This window comes from Fonsecaea multimorphosa (assembly GCF_000836435.1).
Source record: "Fonsecaea multimorphosa CBS 102226 unplaced genomic scaffold supercont1.20, whole genome shotgun sequence".
NCBI lineage: Eukaryota > Fungi > Ascomycota > Eurotiomycetes > Chaetothyriales > Herpotrichiellaceae > Fonsecaea > Fonsecaea multimorphosa.
The window spans coordinates 309,273-328,738 of NW_015971654.1; the positions used below are offsets into that span (position 1 = coordinate 309,273).

General features: G+C 53.5%; 7 protein-coding genes across 7 annotated transcripts; 1 reads left to right on the forward strand and 6 right to left on the reverse strand.

Annotated features, from left to right (window-relative positions):
• Positions 1–4,839: 4,839 nt before the first annotated feature.
• Z520_08714 (uncharacterized protein) lies at positions 4,840–5,823 on the reverse strand (the record flags this gene model as incomplete). The annotated part of the gene is made up of 1 exon (XM_016779210.1): positions 4,840–5,823. One exon carries the CDS (start codon positions 5,821–5,823, stop codon positions 4,840–4,842), a length of 984 nt encoding a protein of 327 aa, XP_016629717.1.
• Positions 5,824–6,121: 298 nt separating this feature from the next.
• On the reverse strand, positions 6,122–9,551 carry Z520_08715 (pre-mRNA-processing ATP-dependent RNA helicase prp5; the record flags this gene model as incomplete). Its single annotated transcript, XM_016779211.1, has 4 exons — positions 6,122–6,390; positions 6,450–9,252; positions 9,307–9,363; positions 9,402–9,551. The coding sequence occupies 4 exons, from the start codon at positions 9,549–9,551 to the stop codon at positions 6,122–6,124; spliced, it is 3,279 nt and encodes a 1,092-aa protein (XP_016629718.1).
• Positions 9,552–9,575: 24 nt separating this feature from the next.
• On the reverse strand, positions 9,576–9,812 carry Z520_08716 (uncharacterized protein; the record flags this gene model as incomplete). The annotated part of the gene is made up of 2 exons (XM_016779212.1): positions 9,576–9,660; positions 9,721–9,812. 2 exons carry the CDS (start codon positions 9,810–9,812, stop codon positions 9,576–9,578), a joined length of 177 nt encoding a protein of 58 aa, XP_016629719.1.
• Positions 9,813–10,363: 551 nt separating this feature from the next.
• Positions 10,364–11,480, forward strand: Z520_08717 (uncharacterized protein; the record flags this gene model as incomplete). Its single annotated transcript, XM_016779213.1, has 3 exons — positions 10,364–10,933; positions 10,995–11,312; positions 11,376–11,480. 3 exons carry the CDS (start codon positions 10,364–10,366, stop codon positions 11,478–11,480), a joined length of 993 nt encoding a protein of 330 aa, XP_016629720.1.
• A 676-nt stretch (positions 11,481–12,156) lies between these two features.
• Positions 12,157–13,206, reverse strand: Z520_08718 (uncharacterized protein; the record flags this gene model as incomplete). The annotated part of the gene is made up of 1 exon (XM_016779214.1): positions 12,157–13,206. One exon carries the CDS (start codon positions 13,204–13,206, stop codon positions 12,157–12,159), a length of 1,050 nt encoding a protein of 349 aa, XP_016629721.1.
• Positions 13,207–13,791: 585 nt separating this feature from the next.
• Positions 13,792–15,948, reverse strand: Z520_08719 (uncharacterized protein; the record flags this gene model as incomplete). Its single annotated transcript, XM_016779215.1, has 3 exons — positions 13,792–15,645; positions 15,702–15,872; positions 15,925–15,948. The coding sequence occupies 3 exons, from the start codon at positions 15,946–15,948 to the stop codon at positions 13,792–13,794; spliced, it is 2,049 nt and encodes a 682-aa protein (XP_016629722.1).
• A 1,062-nt stretch (positions 15,949–17,010) lies between these two features.
• Z520_08720 (uncharacterized protein) lies at positions 17,011–18,756 on the reverse strand (the record flags this gene model as incomplete). Its single annotated transcript, XM_016779216.1, has 2 exons — positions 17,011–18,249; positions 18,307–18,756. 2 exons carry the CDS (start codon positions 18,754–18,756, stop codon positions 17,011–17,013), a joined length of 1,689 nt encoding a protein of 562 aa, XP_016629723.1.
• Positions 18,757–19,466: the final 710 nt, after the last annotated feature.

Sequence of the window (19,466 nt, forward strand, 5' to 3'; positions counted from 1 at the left end):
TTGCCCACAGTGCCACGCACAAAGAAGACGAAGGCTTGGACAGGGTGACCTAGGTTGCATTCTCGCTCAAGCAGCATTTGTCACCTAGCGTCAAGGCTACTTTAGTCCAGGAGCCACCTGATCCTTACCTGTCACGCCCCGGGCGAGACGGCGCCAGCGAGAAGCCCTAGGGGAGGCCCAAGAGACCCATCATTCACCTTCCCCTTTCGAGCAGTATCGGGAAAGTCACGTGCAAGGCACAGGGTTCCTGGGCGGCGCTGTGCTTCGTGCGAGCGAGCGAGGTACCAGGTAGTGGAGCGGTAATCAAAAGCCCAAAGGACACCCAGTTGAATCTCGGAGAGGCGCCTGAGGAATTCCCCATCCACTGACACCTGCTCTGCCTACTTCCCTTTTGGAACCAAGTCCTTGCGGGTTTCTCAAGGAGCCCCACGCATGATCAGTGTCCTTTGGGATTCCCTTCACCCACTGCAAATCTCCCCTTTCGGTAGGGAACAGAGAAATCGTCACCGTGGGATTCCCTAGAGGCCAACATTTAGGCACAACTCGAAAACTAAGTCCCCTCTTCCTCTGGAGCTAGAGCGAAATATGTGCAACACCAGCCAAACCGACAACACGTCCTAACGAATGCTCCTCCCAAGCCTGTGGAACCACCCTCCCCCAAGCCACCAGAAAGAGAGTGACCACGGGCGTTTAATGGCGTATGCACTGGTGTCGCAATCAACCTCCCCCAGGCGAAACTCTCCAGCGCCCAGGGGAGCCCATCTTCCTAGTACGAGGTGCAGCAACCGCCAATGAGTGACTGACTTGACCGCAGATACTGCTGGCATCCCAACCAGCTTGGCGGGTTGTTCAAGCGTCTGACGTGTGCACTGTGAATGGACGTCTGCTGCCACAAATGCCGGCCAAACATATAGGCAAAGTCTCCCCAAAAGGTACCAGTTACGTTTGAGTCAGCGGAAATTTTGAGGTTACTTTGCCCTTTTTATTCGAAGCATTTGGCCAAATTCTACAATGCCCTTTTCTCTACAAAATTGCACGCAACACAAAAATTGCCTCGAAAGGAATTTGCCCTATTTTTTTGGTAAGTGCCGAACCTGGAAACGAGGGAACCCACCCCCCTCCCTTACCCACGGACGCCGCTCCTACCGGAAACCACGGATTTACTCGGTGCTGGGCACGCAGAGCAAATAAACCGCATAGCAATCCCCGAGAAGGGGAATTGGCTGAGGCGTGCCGCCTGATCCCTAGGCCATCCAATCAGTGGCAGCCGACCAAGACCTTGGTCCAGGTGAAGTACTGCGAGACCACGTCATGGCAAAGGAAGACAGGCAAGCCTGGTGGGAATGTTGGCACTTCGTCGTAAGTCGATCGTATTGTGCACAAAGCATCCCAGAGTTCGCAGCTCGCGCCTTGATCGGGTACGAAATGTCACGACTCACAAGAAGCAATTCCGAACCCCGAGACCGAAGGGACCGACGAGACCCATTGGGGACCCCCGTTCCGTACGATCCTTGCTGTTCTATCGGCGTAAAGCAGCAATGGCCCACGAGGAAAAGAGGTCAAGTTGGTATGCATTCCCCGGGATGCCCCGGCTCTCAAGTTTAGGGGAACCCGGAGCCTATGAGTAGGGCTTCGGCCCCTTCGCTGCTCCCTTGCACCACCGCCATTTCATTGTGCGTATTCGACTGCTCCCGCTGGTCTGCAATGGTCAGTCCAACTCGTCCTGCATAAATGGCGCGTCGAGACGTGCACCGGTGGCTTCGGCTCGAGCATCGTCCATCAATCCCGAATCACACAGCGCACAAGGGGAATGCTTGGAAATGCTGGCCGGAAAAGAGAAGAGTCACTCGCACCGCAGAACCTGAGGTCATTGGCTCTTGCAGCTTTCGACGCCCTATTTCAACTCGTACCGAAGCCTTGGTGTGCGCCTTAGCCTCTGCCATTTGCGGCTGTCAATGGGCGGCCGAGGCCAACCTTTGACATTTTTTCTCTTTCTTTCTAGCACCCGACGCCCTTGGCCGTCGCAGTTTCCTACGGCAGGCCAACCAGATCGCTGTGCGGTCGTCGTGCAGATCCCTTCGTTTGCTTTTCGTTGTCTGCTCTCGGTAGCAGCTGAAAACGTTAACTTCGTTTATGCACAAGCTCTGGACATAGTCCGAAGTCTATGCCCAAACCAGCAAGTTCAAGCCTTGGAAAATGCCACGGCATCGCCTGATCCGACATGGATTCCCCCGCCAATGCCTTTCAGCTACTCGGTCTGCGGTGACGTCGCCAACGAGGTGGTAACTTTAGCTGTAATGCCGAACTACTGCTTGAACTATTACATGGCAAGTCCTGTGTAGCTGGATAGACTCCGGGACGACCGCCCCCGCCTCCAGCACCATTTACCACAACTGGTATTAACACCACACTACTAGTACACCGGCGACTCTGCGATCGCCAAATGCACCTAACAGTTTAGAGGTTTTGTCAAAGGTCTGTGGGTTCCAAATAAAGGCTGACGGAATATCCCAAAGGGTAGTGCGGGTAGGAACCAAAGAGCAAAAGGGGCATGTGGTAACAAGCGTCTCGATCGCATCGTCATCAAAGGACAGCTATTGCTCACCAGCACCTCCGGATGATCTGCTTGGTATTTCCGACGTTTACTGATCCTTCCGCTTGCCGGGTACGCGAGCCTTGCTTCTCTCTCCTGAGGCCACCGTAGAGCGCGGCGGCATCGAACCATGAACTGCGGTGGTATTGGCGCTGAACAACCACTTGCCCAATTTGCCCAGCGGTTCCGAGATCGAATCCCAAAGCAGCATTTCGGACCATGGCCCGAAATCTATCTCTTGCACCCCGGCAAGTGCGCCGCCCTGCGTTACATCACGGAATTGATCAGTCACTTGCTTTGCATGACTGCTAGACGTCTTGCTTTGCCTGTCAAAGGATGATGCAGGGATTTTGTTTCGTTATGCTTTCAAAACCGAAGTTGTCTGAGGCAGAGCGTATCAATCAGGCCAAGGAAGGTATGTTGCAGCCTGGAAGGTCAATCATTGCCTCTGCTTTCCCAGCCGGTGTCCCAACCAGGCAGGAACTCTGTTTCCTGCGCGGGCTGATGTTGCATCCTATGCCCTCTAGAAACCGAGCAGATTTGCCGGTCCTCTCGTCCAGTCAAAGCACCGCCGGGTTTGTGCTTACTCTGCGAGAATACGCTTTGGATACGCCATGACTCGTCAACTCTGCAGTGGTCGTTGTTCTCGTCAGAATAGTCGTTTTGGGAAGGTGGACAATCAATCTCTGCACAGGGCCAAGACGGCGCTGACGGGCCTGAATAAGGGCAACTCGTCGGAAAATTCAAAGAGAGATCGGGAAATGCATGCGGCTCCAAGACTGGGTCACGAGCAGTCTCACAGACATCTCCTATGATTATGAGGTCCCTGAGCTTGGCCCAAGGGAGGAAGTGAGACCAGGGCGATAGACTCAAGGCCTAAGGCTCAAGACCCAAGGCTCAAGACCCAAGGCCCAATGCTGACCGCGAGATAGGGGACAGAATCAAGAGCGCACGCTTTTCTTCTGGACATGATCGACAGAGGCGCAGTCCTTCCTCTGTCGCGAAATACGCTGTGCTTCTCATGGAGAGACCGCTTCGCCCAAAGGCCAAGGAAAAGATGACTAGGTGAGTGAGCCACTGAGTGAGTCTCTGAAGGTGCCCCGCTGGGTCAAGACAATCGACTGAACTGGGTACTTGGGAATATTTCGGTCACGGAGCCCACGGACCATGCATGAGAACCCGTGTTGCGTTGTGCTGGCTCGCCCTCATTTCCTATCCCCTTCGCTCCATGTTGCTGTCTGTTTATTTACTGTCCTCCTTTGTCTAGTCTACTTCTGCTGCCTGTAATCGACCTCGACCACAACTCCGCAACAGCCTGAGATTGCACAAATTTCTTCAAGCTGCGCGCTCCCCCATCTTTCTTGAACCCCTACCAATCCTGCGAGTCCTGTTTTCTGTCCCCGTTCTCATCACCCATGGTCAAGCAATGAACAGGGGAAGCCAGTCTTCTGTGCACAGAACTGAGACTGTTGTTGTTCTCCCCCGTGACAGACACATGGTTTTCTTGTCCTTTGCCTGCCTTGCGGACTGGGAGAGAAGTCCTCCGTCTTAAAAAGCGGAGGAGGGAAGTCGACGTGACCGCCCCCTAGCCCATTCCGGCCCACGTCACAGCACTTCGAGGAGGAAATCGTGCAGGCATACAGAGCGAGAGAGAGAGAGCGGGCAAGATAGAGCAATAGAGAATCCCGGAATCAAATCGCTAATGCCCTCACTCCTCACGCATGCAAGGCGTGTGGTCATAAGCACCTACCTCACCGTGCAAAGAAGGTGGAGATCCATCTACAGACCATATACAGATCTGATCATGCACATACATCCGCTAGGCAGGTCTGTATATATGTGATATCTGTAGTGTATGGAACGAGGAGGGAATGCATAGTATGACAACTCCCCTTGGCGCTCTCTTTCTCTTAGGGTCATCAGTGTCTTCAAACAATCAATCCTGTAGCTTGAGAAATTTGGCTTTTTATACATGGTTTCCACGAGACTGGAGCGGGTGTGTATATATAGTTATACAAAGAAGATATCAAGTCCATCTTCACCGGGTGCCACGGACCGATTTCCTCCTCATTCATTCGGGTCAAATGCCCTACGGCGCTCGATATCACCTGAGTTCCCAGCTCATTCCTAGTTGATACAGTACACTCAAGCCCAACCCCCTTCTCCATTCCTCTTTCCCTCACGCAACGGGCGACCTCCCATCCTCTATTCCACAGCCCATCAATCCCGTTTTTCCATACCATACCCTACTCATCCCCCCAACAAGCGCCCTCATGCACGACCCTGTGCGCCGGCAGGGGCGATCCCGCCGCGCCGCGTCTGAACGGAATCTGCAGCGCCACGGTCTCGCCGTCGCCCGGGTAGAAGGTCAAATGGCCCCGGGCGCGCGGGTCCGTGTCGGCGGCGATCAGGATCTGGTGCGGCGAGCCGGGTGTGATGGTGATGGTGTCCCATTTCGCATCTGGGTGTAGGTGCTGTTCGTACAGCTGTTGTCGGTCATGGCTCTGTTGTGGTAGTGGTAGTGGTAGAGGTGATGATGATGATGATGATGATGATGATGGGGGAACTAGATGGCTTTGTTGATGCTGGTGTTGATCTTGACGAGGGTAGGAGGAGGAGGAGGAGGAGGAGGAGGAGTCTGAGCGTGGCGACTCTAGCGTTAGATCCACGCCATGGTTGTCGTCGACGTGAAACCCAGAATCTAAACCCCTGTCCAGCTTCGACTTGGGACTCTCGACGTGCCGCCGGCATCCTGCCCGGTAATCATCACCACCACGACCACGGCCAAAGCCATAATCACACCCACCAACCCCGTCCTCCGACCTCGACTCCCCTGAATGGGGAACATAAACCCTCGCGACCCCACTCAACAGCACAAAGAACATATTGTGCGGCGGCCTGTGCCATCCCTCGGCGCTGCGGGGAGGCAGCACCACGTACGTGGCGTTGTCGACGTCCCCCAAGGCCAGCGCGCGGCCGACGGTCGGGTATACCGTGAAAGGGGTCGCGAGGGCCCAGCATTGCAGGCGGGCTAGGTACGGTGGGTGCGGGTGGTTCGTGAGCGCGGTGATGTAGAAGACGGTTTGGTTTGATGAAGTTGGACTTTTTGGAGGGATTGGGGACGAGGGAGAGGCGGAGGCAGAGATGGGGAGGGAATCCACGGAGGAGAGGACGGAGAGGGTCGAGAGAACCTGCAAGGAGACGACGAGCGCGGATGAAAGGGACTTCATACCTTCACGAGGCTGAGATATCTAGGGGTTCTTTCTTGACGACTTTGTCGGGGCTCAACGGGTGTATATATATATATATCTAGGTATATAAGAACAGGGTTAGAAAGACGGTGAAGCACGGATTGAGTTTGACAATGAAATGTCTGCGTCACAAGTCGACGGCTTCTTAATCAACGCCACATGATTACAGACTGTCATACATTCAAAGAACCGACATCATCAAGACCGAAATCTGGATTGACTCCTGGTGCTCTATCACTCAAATCCCTTCTATCTTCGTAGGCGTTGCCTGCCTTATCTACAACACAGAATATCTTCCTCCCGTCCTCTCGGCAGCATCAGCCGCGCTCATTGTGCCCTCCTTCAACAACCGCATCAACTCTCTCATGGCGTCGTGCACCACCACCTCGGTATCACCCTCCACAAGAATGTACAACTTGGGATTCTCACCCGGCCCAGGATCTTTGCCCGTGGGATAAAAGGACCCTTTGGTGGTAATAGACGTGCCCGTCGCCTCGAGGATCTTGGCCACATTCGTCCGATTCGTGACAGCCCACCGTGCTTTTTCTGTAGAATGACGGTTAGCACAATCTGCTCAGAAGTCATGAGTGGATGGGAACACTTACGAGGAAAGTCATTGATCTCCAGCGTTGCGTGGAATGCACCAGCATCGGGTCCTTTGTTGTCAATAGGCACACCGGACCGCATGACGCCTGCTTTTGAGAGTTTCTGATTGATGGCGCCCACCGCTGCCGCGACCTTGTCCATTTGGTTCTGCTGGCCAGCGCCAGATTTGGAGCCTGCAGGTTCACGCTCGGTCTTGTGGACGGTGATTTTACCATCCAGGTCAATACCCTTGGGCACACCGGCAAGACTCGCTCCCCCTTCGAATGCCTTGACACTCGAGGCCGCTTTAGCAAACAGATCATCACCAACTTTGACGTCCTTGCCATCTTCTTTCTCCTCCTGCTCCTCGCCTTCGTCACCAGTCTTGAATGTCTTGCGTTCTCGAGCTTTGGCGGCATCACGCTCTTGATCGAGCCGCTCAAGACCTTTGCCACCAAATCCAGAAGCACCAGCTTTCTCTTTGCCGGCTTTGACCTTCTCCATAAAGGAGTCGACCAACTTTTGGACAGGCTCTGGTACCGCTTGCCCACTCTGCTTCAAGGCTTTGGCAATATCAACAGCATATCTGTCTTGCTCTTCGGTAATAAAGGTCACGGCAGTCCCTGTGTTGCCGGCTCTTCCCGTACGTCCAGCACGATGTACGTAGTCTTCCAGATGATTAGGTGCATCGTAGTTAACCACCAGTTTCAGCTGTTTCACGTCAAGACCACGGGCAGCAACAGAGGTCGCAATGAGAATGGGCACCACCCCCGCCTTGAAATCGTCGATTGTCGAATCACGATCGATTTGATCTTTCCCGCCATGTATCGACATGCAGGGATAACCCTTCTTCATCAAATCGCGGAGAAGACCATCAGCTGCCTCTTGTCGATCAACAAAAATGAGGACGCGATCGTCCTCATTCTTCTCGTCCTCGTACAGCTTGCCCAGGAGTTCAAGCAGCCGAATAAACTTGGTGCTCTCTTCGCGAACTTCGACGATTTGAGTGATCTCCGGTGCAACAACGCTGCGGCCGCCGACAACAATCTCGACAGGCTTATTCAGGGTTTTCCTTGCCAGCGCTTCCATCTGGCGGGGGAAGGTCGCGGAGAAGAGGACGGTTTGGCGGTCTGGTCGGATGTTGGAGAGAATCTTCATAACTTGAGGCTCGAATCCCATGTCAAACATCCGATCGGCTTCATCGAGCACCACATACGTGACACGCTTCAAATTCGTCACTCGCCCACTGTTCGCTGCAAGCAGATCAATCATTCTGCCAGGAGTGCAGACCACAATTTCCGCCCCACGCTTCAAGTCGGCGATTTGGTCTTTGATGGGGGCACCTCCGTAGGCGCAGACTGCTCTCAGGCCCAGAGCCTTGAGGAAAGGCTTGCACTCTTTGTGTATCTGTGTAGCAAGCTCTCTGGTGGGGCTTAGGATGAGGCCGATGGGTCCGTCCATGGGCTCTAAAGGAGGCTGATCCTTGATATGCCGGAACATGGGGAGAAGAAAAGCAATGGTCTTTCCTGATCCTGTTTTCGCCACACCGATAACGTCCCGACCGGACATGATAGCTGGAATGGCTTGAGCTTGAATGCTGGTCGGTGCTTCGTAGCCCAGTTTTTGAATGACCTCCAGAACCTGGACGCCCAGCCCACATTGCGCCCATTTCTGGACCGGCTTCGGAACGTCGAACCCTCGGACTTTGATATTGTCCAGTTCCAGTCGTAAGGTTGCTACATCTTCTTCTGTCCAGTCAGCCATCTCCACAGGCTCGGAGTAGAAGTTGCGTCTAAATGGCTGATACTGTATTTTGGCGTGGTTGACTGTCGGGATGTCCTTCTTCTTCTTTTTCGCAGTGGCACTGGCCAGTGACAGGATATTGTCGGGATTTTCATCATCGACCGCTGTCATGTCAACTTCGTCATCGCCAAAAAGTGCCTCAGGTTCTTGTTGGCGTGACCTAGAATTCGTCTTCTGAGCGAAGGACTTCGCCGTTGGAACAGGCTGCAAATCTTGCATGAATGCATCCAATGGATCAACTTCTTCCTCTTCCTCGTTTGTGGTCGTGGTGGGTAGAGGAGCAGAAATGTCGGCCATGGCTGTGTCCTCGCCTCGCTCTGCTTGACTCCGCTGCTCTGCTGCTGCTCGTGCGGCGGCCATGGCGTGGGCTTCTTCCTCTCCATCTTCTTCCTGCATATCGACATCATTGTCACCGTCGTCGGCCCCATCCGGCTGAGCGTCATCAACACTCGTGTCTTGTTCCAAGGCTATGTTAGGAAGCTTCTCTAGTTTCTTCTTGGTGTCCTCATCGTCTGCAAAATCCAGTCCTTTCTTAGCCACTTCGTTGTCCCCAGTCATTCTGCTACCCAGTCCGAATTTTCCCACTGCGCCTGTCGCTTTTAGTGCTTTTGAGGAAGAAAACCCATTTGTAGCAAGCTTCGGAGAAGGTTGCGAGGCCTTGGAATGACCATTGGTCAGGGCTGGCGGAGCGACGTCGGCCCCAAGGACCTTGGTAGCGGCCGAGGCATGTTGTGCCTTCTTCGCGATGGCCTTTGGGTCGAATTTGCCACCGTATGGCGTTGAGACTGGTGATGGAGAGCCGGGGGCTGCAGGAGACTGCGGAGAACTCACTGCGGGCAAGATGCCAGCTTTCCTGTCAATCTCCTGCAGTATACTCCTTGCTCCACCTGCGGCCTCAAGCTCCCTTTGCTTCCTGGCCTGTTCTTCGGCTTGTTTCTTCTTCCATTGTTCTAATTTTGCGAGACGTGCCGCCTTCTGTTCTTCAGCTGTCTGTGGAGTGGGAGTGGAAGGTTTTGACGCCTGCTGAATGTCGATAAGTTCTACAAGATCTTTAAGCCTCGGCGTAGCACGTACCTCCTTTGAAACGTTACCCGACTCTCGCTTCGAACCGCGATCCCAGCTTTCATCGCGCTTCCGTTTCCTGGATTCAGTAGACTCCTCTCTCATACGGCGATCCTTGTCGCGGGAATCGTCGCGCCTCGAGCGACCATCTCGGTCTCGGCTCCGTCGACGGTCGTCCCGATCTCGTGAACGTCGTCGATCCCGGTCTCGCGATCTGTCCCTGTCTCTGTCCCTTTTAGAATAGTAGTGGTCGTCATCTTTTCGGCCGTCATAGCGTCGGTCTAAGGAACGGTCTCGGCGACGGTAGGCATCGCGATCTCGGTCACGATCTCTGTCTCTGTCTCTGTCGCGGTCACGGTGGCGTCGCTGTTTCAAGGAATGGTAAGATTGAGCTGTCAGGTAACGGAATGAAGGGTGGTGACATACATCAGGACTCCGAGATCTGGAGTGCCTCCTCCGATGACTGCGATCACGGTCACGGTCATCGTCTCTTCGACTTCTCTCGTAGCGATCCTCATCTCTTCGGCTGCGTTTTGACGAGGAATAAGAACTGCCTGCAGGTGATGGTGAGCGAGTGTCCCCGTGCCTAGCCATCCTGTGGCTGCAGATAAGTGAGCTTTACTGCTTGAACTGCAAATCAGGAACCAGGCTCGGGATGGAAAGTCGGAGAGTGGCGAAAGAATGAAGTTCGGATTCGCGAGAGTATGGGGGTTGATGACACCAGTGTTCTATATTGTGCCGTTTCTCATTGCAATATGTTGACGAGAAATTCGTTGCCTCAAGGCTGCTGTGGTCAAAACTCGAACCTCCCGCAGCGCAGGCAAGAGTTGTCCCGCATTTTCTTGGTACCGCTCTTACATAAGCACGTCTCGCCCACGTGATCAGATGCTCTAGCCACAAGCTCGGCTTGCATTGGCGCAGGCACGCGTGGATCAATCGATGGCAGCCTCTCCCCAGCCACCGAATACAAGGAAGTCAATCCCAGAAATCATATTACCGAGTACTCCCATACATTTTTGGATGGTCGCCTCCTTGCATTGAATAGTTTGTCATTCTCCCAAGGGCGGCCATGACGGTCGCACTCCCTTTCTCCCGGCCAATGGCCAAGCAGCTGCTGGCCAGGTCTGCTCGATCCCTCACGCGACCCGTATCGGCCAACCCTCTTCTACGCTTAACCTGCAATTGCAATTCAAACGACGACCACTCGAGCTCTCAGATCCGGGCCAGGAGGTTCGCATCACTCTTCCAGCAAGCTAGAACATACGCCACAGCGTCTGCAAAGCCTGCAAGCCGCCCAAAACAACACACAGGTCGCACTCCCACGAAACGCAATACATCAACCACCAAAAAGGCCGCTCCAGCAAAGAAGCGGCCTGCTAGGAAAGCCAAAAAGACAGCAGCAACCAAGGCAAAACCAAAGGGGAGAAAGCCTCTTAGCAAAAGCGCCCTTGTGCAGAAAGCACGTAAAGCGCAAGCGGATCTCAAAACTGCGGCTCTGTTGCAAGAGCCTAAAAAACTTCCAGCGACGCCCTGGCTCCTCGTGCTTGCAGAAGAGGCCAAAAAAGGGGGAAGACCAGCCACTGCTGTGTCTCCAGCGGCAGCTGAGAAGCTCAGGAACCTTACATTAGAAGAGCGTGAGGTAGGAAACCCTTCCGCATGGCTCCCGCATACTCTGTTGACGATTAACACTTCTCCTGTAGCAATACAACCACGAAGCCAACGAGAACAAAGCCGAAAATGAGCGGGCTTACAAAAAATGGGTCCAGAGTCATTCACCACTGGAGATCAGATTGGCAAACAATGCTCGACGTCAATTGACCAAAAAGGCAAAAGCAGCTGGAAAGAAGAAACATTACAGGCCTATACAAGATGACCGCAGCGTCCGTCGCCCTGGGACCGCCTACCTGTTTTTCCTCAAAGCGAGGAATGATTCAGGCGACCTTCGGGGCATGACTGTGAGTGAGCGCGGCAAATTGGTAGGACAAGAGTGGAAGAATCTATCTTCATCAGAAAAGAAGGTATGTCCATGCCCTGTTATCCACTGAGGACACAGAACGTGCTGACTGATCCTGTTCGAATAGACTTACGAAGATCAAGCTCAAGCCGACAAGAATCGATATCTGGAGGAATATAAAACTGTTTATGGCGAGGATGCTCCCTTGACCAAGAAGAAGAAGAGTGGTTAAGATAAGGCTTTCATCATTCACGAGAACCAGCTCTGGTGATATCATTTCTCAAAAGGTGAATCGCCGGCACAAACCGCATCATATTCATTCTGCCTCGCTTCGGTACGAACGGATTCACGATTACACTGTACAGTATGGACCCTCGGCAACCTAGTTTGTTCTTGCACTCTTGTCTGCAGCTTTATGTGAATGGGAATTGGTCTCGGTCAGGTCATGTCTGGCCGCACACGAATCTCCACTTCCCAGTTGTTTTGGGCACTTGTCGTTTCTACGCATTGTGAATAGGCAGGGCAAGGAGGCTGGGCGGTCTGGCGGTCTGGGCATTCGAGGGACCTGGCAAGGTCGCTCGTGTGGATGGTTGGTCACTGTGGTTTCGTGGATGTGTCTGAGGTGGAGGAAAACTGGAACATACTGTACTGTCAAAACGTGATGAGGGCGCACAAGATACCCCCGAATACTTTGCAAGGCAGGAGTAGTCTGAATGGATTTCCCGCGCGTAAAGGAAAGCAAATCAAGAGCTAAGCATTTCCCTGTTCGCTTGATCTCTCAGCTGTACAACATGATTGCCCTGTCGAAAATCTGTTGTTACATATCCGATCACCTTTTTTGCCGCCAGCAAGATGTATATACTCGTCGGCCTGCCATGGCTAACTTAACGCGCCACAAAATGGCCATTCTATTCCTTCTTCTCTTCGTCCTTTGGCTTCTCCTCCCCTTCCTCCAACATCCTCCTCCTCCCCTCCATGGTGAACCAGAGACTTCTCGAACCACTCTCCAAAGTCTGCACCATGGCGGCCCCGAACCCTTGCAGCATGGCCACCAGCTGTGCGCGCAGGCCGTCAATGCCACCTTCGATGCTGCCCACCCATCTCGCGCCGTCCATGTCGAAGAGCTGTCCGTCGACCCTAGCTCCGAGCAGCATGAGCTTCTTCAGCCCGTCCTGCACGGACTGCTCGTAGTACTGGGGCACTGCCCTTCTTGTCGGGGCCGGGAAGAGGGGCGCCTGCGGGGACAAGATCGAGAAGGCGGTCTTTAGATAGAGAGGGGAGACGGTGGGGAAGGTCAAGATGGCCACGGACCCGGCCAGGACGGGCGTTAGAGGGTGCTCGTGCTTGTGCTGCTGCGCGGCCTCGTACGCTGCCACGGACAGCACGTGCGTGAGCGAGGGATCATCCCTCTCTGAGGGAATTCCCGCCAATCCCCCAATCGGTTCCGGCGGCTGTGGTGAGGGTTTGAAGAACTCGACGATCCGCAGTGCGGGCTCGAACATGTTGGTCTTGATGACCTGCAACTTGACGTATTCCCCAATTAACTCTTCCGTCGGCTTTCCCTGTGCCGCGAGCTGCGCGTCGACTTTTCGCAGCGCCGACGCCAGCTCGCGCCGTATGCTCACCCACTCGGTGGCCTTGAGGTTGTTGTGCTGGAAGAAAATGATCAGGGGTGTCGTTTGGAGCAGCGACACGTAGGACCGCAGTAGTTGGGACTTCCGGTATGCCGGGTTGCGGTGCGACGGTGGTTGGACCGGTGGGTAGCGCGAGAGGGTTGGTATCGATGCCCGCATTTGTGCATCTGAAGGGGCCGGTGTCGTCGCTAACGATGCCGCTGCTGCTGATGTCGTCGTGTATAGTCGTTGCGAGCAACGGCCGCATGTGTATCTGTAAGCAGGTGGTTCGAGTTGAAGCTCCGCGAGCTGTGCGAGGGTGCGCAGGCGGACTCTGGGAGGCATTTTGTCGGGACAAGCAGTGTACACCAGGTGAATACGAACTCCTTGAGGCCTCGTTCTAAGATTTTGATGGGAGTTAGTGGTGGACTGCGTGAATCTCAGTTCTGAGCCGAGCCGCATGCTTCAGTTTAAAACAATTCAATGCCTCGAAATGCGCGATGCCCGATACAGTTAGACCATCCATCCTACAGCCTTACTCCGTCTCGCAGCCTCGAGTTGGAAATCATCCTCTTCTTGTACAAGGCACTTCTCACTGACCACAAGAATGCGTCTTATAAACGAAAATATTCGAATTCTACGCTCCTGTGCATCCTCGCACAGATGCTCGGAGCGAAGGCTGCGCAACTTTTACGTCAGTCGTTAAACCGCTAGTCAAGGATGACTGGTTGCTTTCCAATGCAACGCTCTTGACGGACTCGTGGTAGACTCAGCATTTCCAGTAATGCTTTCAAGCTATACGATGTCTATGTCAACCCCAAGTAGTCTCTATATCTATAATCTATGGAGGAATCTCCGGTGACAGTGGTCTGCTCAACATCATACATTTGATCGTGAGAACCTTGGGCGGACACCATATCATCTTCCCCGTTATGCAGACCTCTTTCCTCGCCTCATATCCCCAATGACCTCCGTGAACAACATGACAAAGAACTTCCTCGTCTCCCAAATGGGCAAGACGACGCTGATGAAGGCGGAGCTGAAGACCCAGATGAAGCTGATGACGACCCAGGCAGTGAAAAACCCGACCGAGAAGACGTAGTGGCTCAGGAACATGGGGATGGGGATCAAGAAGTCCATGATGAAGGGCAAGACGAACGAAGCGATGCAGGCGAGTTTGAAAGCCGAGCGTAGCCGCGAAGGGTGTTCTTCGATGGCCGCGTCCAGGGACATCTGGCGCTCTTCATCGGCGCGGATTGGGTCTGCTTCGCGTTCCGCGATGTGTTTTTCGTCGGCTGCTGCCAATGTGGGTGCGAGAGTGGGCGAGATCGGTGCTGGGGACGGCGATTCGCTGACGGACTTGATGTCCTTTGTCTTTGCGCCGCTGCTATGCTGTGTGGTGCTTGACCGGGAAGAATCCGCTGCTGGAGGAGTGGTTCCTTCCAGAGCAGCATGGATGCTCGCTGCGTTTATGGCCCGCGTCGTGCTCCAGTCATAGTCGTCAGGCTTGAGCAAAGAGACCACAACCGAGACGATGAGACCGGTCATGATGGCGGCCAGATTGCCAGCCAGGGTAGCATAGTTTGATCCCGTAGTTGTCAGGGTAAGCTCCCCGTAGTAGACCTTTGCCTCAACGAGCCAGGCGGTGAGGCCAGCGACAAGACCGCTCAAAGCCCCAGCTATGGCACCGGCTCTACTCTGCCCTTTCCACGTGATGGCGAACGCGACGGGGAATACGGCGCCGCCGATCAGGAGACCCATAACCAGGAACAGCCAGCCCAGATCGATACCGATGACGTTCCAGATGATGGCGAAGATGGCCATGGTCAAGCCGAACACGGCGACGTTAACGTGTGCCATGAAGATCAAATTGCTGGGCGTGGCATTGGGCTTGATGTACGTCTTGTAGATGTCGAAGGTAAGGATTGAGGAGACGGCGATCAATTCCGCAGATGCGCAGGATGTCACCGCCATGAAGAGCGTGATCAGCAAGGCTACGGCACCGCCTTTGCCCAGCAGGGTGCTCGCTGCAAATGCGGATGCGAGGCCCGCGGAGATCTGACTCGACGAAGGCGCGTGTGGGTATGTCGGGTAGGCAGGGTTGTCTGTCAGTGCGACTGAGGCCAATCCCAGTGTCGTGGCGAAGCCGAAGGGAATAGCGAACCATGCCAGGCCCCCCAAGATGTATGCCCGGACCGCGGTGGTAGGACGAGACGCAATGGCTCTCTGCCAATATGCCTGGTCCAAGAATACGGTGCCGCTCCCGGAACAGAGCTGAATGACACCGAAGATCAAGGCGTTGTTGGACTTCAAAGTCAGGTAGCTGCCGTCCTGGTTGCCAGCCACAGGTCGTAGATTAGCCGCTTTCTTCAGCAGCTCAAACATGCGTGATGGAGAGCCGATGAGGTCGTCCGTGCAATAGACCTGGAACATGAAGTAGAGAATGATTACCATGAGGATAAGCGTATGCGAGTAGTCGCAGAGGAATGTGGCTCGTAGGCCGCCTGTGAGAACGTATGCAACCACGCTCAGAGGAATCAAGAAGATGGCCGCGTAGACATTCATGCCAGTAAGGCTGGTAACAACGGCTGAGCCGCCCAACAGGAGCTGAGACCCGACCAGGATGTTTGTGACGAGAGCGAAGAAGATGAATACAAGGTGCGCCACGGTGCCATAGCGGACTTGGATGATTTCCAAGTATGTGTGGCATCGAGGAGCGTTCATCTTGGTCTTGCAGGCTAGGATGGAAAACATCAGGATCTGAACGGTGGCTCCAGCAGCATACTTTGCGATTGTTAGCATATACGTCGCCGTGATAGGAACGCAATTGAGTGCTTTACCCAGAATGGTCCCGCAACACCATAAGTATAAGCGACCGTGCTGCTCTGAAGAAGGGTCGCAGCCCAGGTCCATGCTGAGACTATACCAGCAGCAATGAGACCAGGTTTCACATTTCTGCTCGCAGTATTGAACTCTTCACTCGTTCTCGTGGAGAAGTTTGTGTATCGGTTCTGTATCAAGCATTAGCACTGGAGATATCATTTGGGTAGAGGCAATGGGTACCTGAAGCATAGATATGCCAGCCATGACAGCTGTGAAGAAGAATCCGATGCCCACGACAACCCCATATCCCACCCCTTGAGATAGCACTGCTGATTCAGACCCCGACATGATAGGATGATTATTTCAGGACTCAAAGACGAGGATTGCAAGATCAACAGTTGAGAAAAGCGGCTGGGCAATGTCTGATACGGGCAGAGGCAACATTCATATACTCTCCTCCTTATATGAGTCTTCGGCCATAAGCCCGACGCCCGGTGTTGCAGGCCTCTGCCATGTGCCATGAAGGTATATTCTGCATCCCGACTGCGATGCCGGTCATGCTCCTGCGAGGAGAAATGATCCTGAAGCAAATACCGACTCCGATAACACGTCTGATGACATCGGATACTTTAGGCCCCTGTCCAGGATGCGATAAATCATGTACCTTATCTCATTCGAGGAACGCTTTCACGGCAGTGCTGATCAGCCGCTCCATAGGTCGATGACACCATTTGATTGATGCTGTCAGATAAACCCAGACCCCTGCCCAGACGTGGAAATCCGATGGCAACATGCATCATGAAACGATGATCCTTTGGAACTCAGAAATTGTTGGCTGTGGTGGAGAAGGAGTTGACGAAAGGTGTCTTTCGCGGTGATCTGCGAGGCTGTGATCAGTTATCAGACGTCGATAGACAATGCATCAGGCTAGGCCAAACGAGGAAGCTGCCAGGGGGCCATTTCACGTGCCTGGGACATGGATATGGGTGAAAGATTTTCCAGTGACTGATATGGTCACAAATAGTATGTAAACATGGTTAGCTAGTCGGGCCCGAAGCATGGCCGTAAGACAGACGCTGCGAACCTGTCTCCAGTTTCCTCTTCAAGATACTTTGGTGTATGAGCCGACGCCCGCTGATTCGAGCAAACCAGGTCCCAGAATAGTATCAGATCCCCCAAGACAATCGCGAGGAATGTGCCTCATTCCCTCTCACTTTCACCGTCTTCGAGAGAACCTGAACCAGATACAGGGGTTTTTATTCATCGTAGCGTACTTGGACCCGGGGCGTTGCGTGAAGGAGATCGTTGTTGCCAGCTTTTGGGACTTCACCAACCGTCAACCTTTCGTGCTCGGAGCCATAGCCCACCCTCTGGCTTGGAGACGATACCGAAATTCACCTTCAAGTCTTCACCCATCTTCTTGTCTGGATTGACGAGGGACCACTCAAATCGGCCAACCAGGCCAGCCAGCAGTGTCGCAAACTCTCCTCGTGCGTATCTCTCGCCTATGCAACTTCGAGGCCCAGCACCAAAAGGTAAATAACAGTAGGTTGCATCTTCGCCTTGGAAGCCGGCATGAGGATCAAAATGCATTTTGCCGTCTTCGCCGTATTGCAGAAAGCGCTCGGGCTTGAATTCTTTCGCGTCGGGGCCCCAGATGCTCTTCGTACGGTGTGTGCCCCAGATCGAGGTCATGACTACCGTCCCTATCGGCAGCTGCTGGTCAAGTACGACTGTTCCAGGCTTGACGACATGTCTGCGTAAGATAGGAGCAGGGGGGAACAGTCTTAAGGTTTCGTTACAGACCGCAGCCAAATACGGTAGAGACTCAATGAGTGGTGCATCGACAGTCTCATCAGTCGAGCTCGGTGAGGGTAACCGGGTCTGAACTTCGACCCGTAAAGTAGATTGAACTTGTGGGTTGTGCGCAAGGAGATATAGTGCCCAGGTAGTGGCAACAGATGTCGTATCTTGTCCAGCCGCCAGTATCGTTGCAGACTGAGCCATCAATTCCTTGTCGGTGAAAGGCTCCTTGAATTGCAAAAGATTCGAAATGATATCCGTGTCAGCAAACTCTTGCGGATCAGAGCCGGACTTCTCCTCTTGCGCGTCAGGGTCCACACTCTTTTGACCGACAAGGGCTTTCCTCCTTGATTGGATCATTGGCAGGGTGGCATCATCCAAAGCTTTAACGATCTGGTCAATTTCGCAACGTCTCGCCATTGGCAAGCGAACATAAAGCCAGTAGGGTAGCAGAAATGCCAGCAGTCTGTAAAACGTCGCTTCTCGGCTCGTCGAGTTCGACAGAGGCAGAAGCCTTGCGAGGTCACTTTCTGGGTTCTGGATTGCGTTTATCTCAACTCCGAAGCCTGTCGCCGCAATGATGTCGAGGGTGGCACGCATCATCCAGCTTTCGACATTCACAACCGCAGCTGAATCCTGGCCAGCCTGATCTATCTCCTTCTCAAGCGAGGCAACCAGCTGCCTGGTGTGCATCCAGAATCGAGGGAATAGGTTTTTGATGTATTTGTACTTGAACGCAGGTAGTAGAGATTTCCGCTGACGCTGTAGAGCGTCCGTGAGTAAGACAAGCACGACAAAGGAGGTAAAGCTTTGACATACCTTGTGTTCATCCTGAGCAGCAACCAGCAAGCCTAGACCCGTAAGTTGACCGATGAGCTTTGTCACAATGGGGATCTTGTCGTAGTTGTAAGCCTGAAGAAGCATCATCTGCTTGGTGCCTTGAGATTTGGTGATTAAGAGTCTTTCGCCGTGGAATACACCAAAATATCGGATGAGACCATCATTTCTAGTCTCGTTCATGAAACGCTCGAGATCTTCAGGTCCGGGCTCGATAAGGAACGTTTTCCACCACGGTCCTTGGGATGCTAGGGGTAATCTCCGAAGGGGACTGAGTCGCGGTGCCACATACACTACCCAAAGAAGTAGGAAAACCGGCTGTAACAGAACTGTGAGCCACAAGAAAACGAAAGGCTTCCGTCCGAAGGAGATGCCAAAAACGAATCTCACAAAAGACGCTCCTCCTAAGAGCGTGGGTAGGAGAGGAGACATCATGTTGAAACGTCAAAGACCAGGGGCAGAGATTCCGCAACAACAGACAGCCTGGCCTTGATTTCGAGGTGCAGTATATATAGCGGATCGAGCTGCAATATGTACATATCCGTGCGGCCGCATTATCCGAGATGGGTACCGGATTGACTCCCCTACCATTGTACATATGCAACATTTCGATTCAAGGGGCGAGATATTCCCATGGCCGGAGCTGAGTCAGCTGACAGTGGAAGACGGCGAAATTACTCCCAACTCAAACGAAGGAGCATGTACTTTCCATATTCATAAGTCGGCAAAGAGCCTCTTAATCTCTTCAATCGCTCGTGGCGAAGAAAATCAACACAAGCTGTTTGACATTCCTCTCGAACGGCAAAAAGGCGGCGACGACTCAAGAGGTGAATGAGGTCTCGAGATCGAGCTGAGTGTGGAGATCAAGGAGGGCTATCGACATCAGTAGTAAGCAGGTCAAGAGAAATCGCTCAGGAAACCACGACATAATCGATAAATGTACACCCCGTGTTTCGTCGCCGCGGTCGGCACAATTGCAGCACGGTTGGGCAACTGACACTCACACCTGTGGCCCCAAGCTATCTGCTGGGAACGAGGCGTCCGAGTCAAGTTGCGCAAAGTGGATGACAACAAATAATTAATATTGATGCAAAAGGCCAAAGTGGGAGTTGGGGGCCGAAAGCCTTGCAGAAATTTGGCGC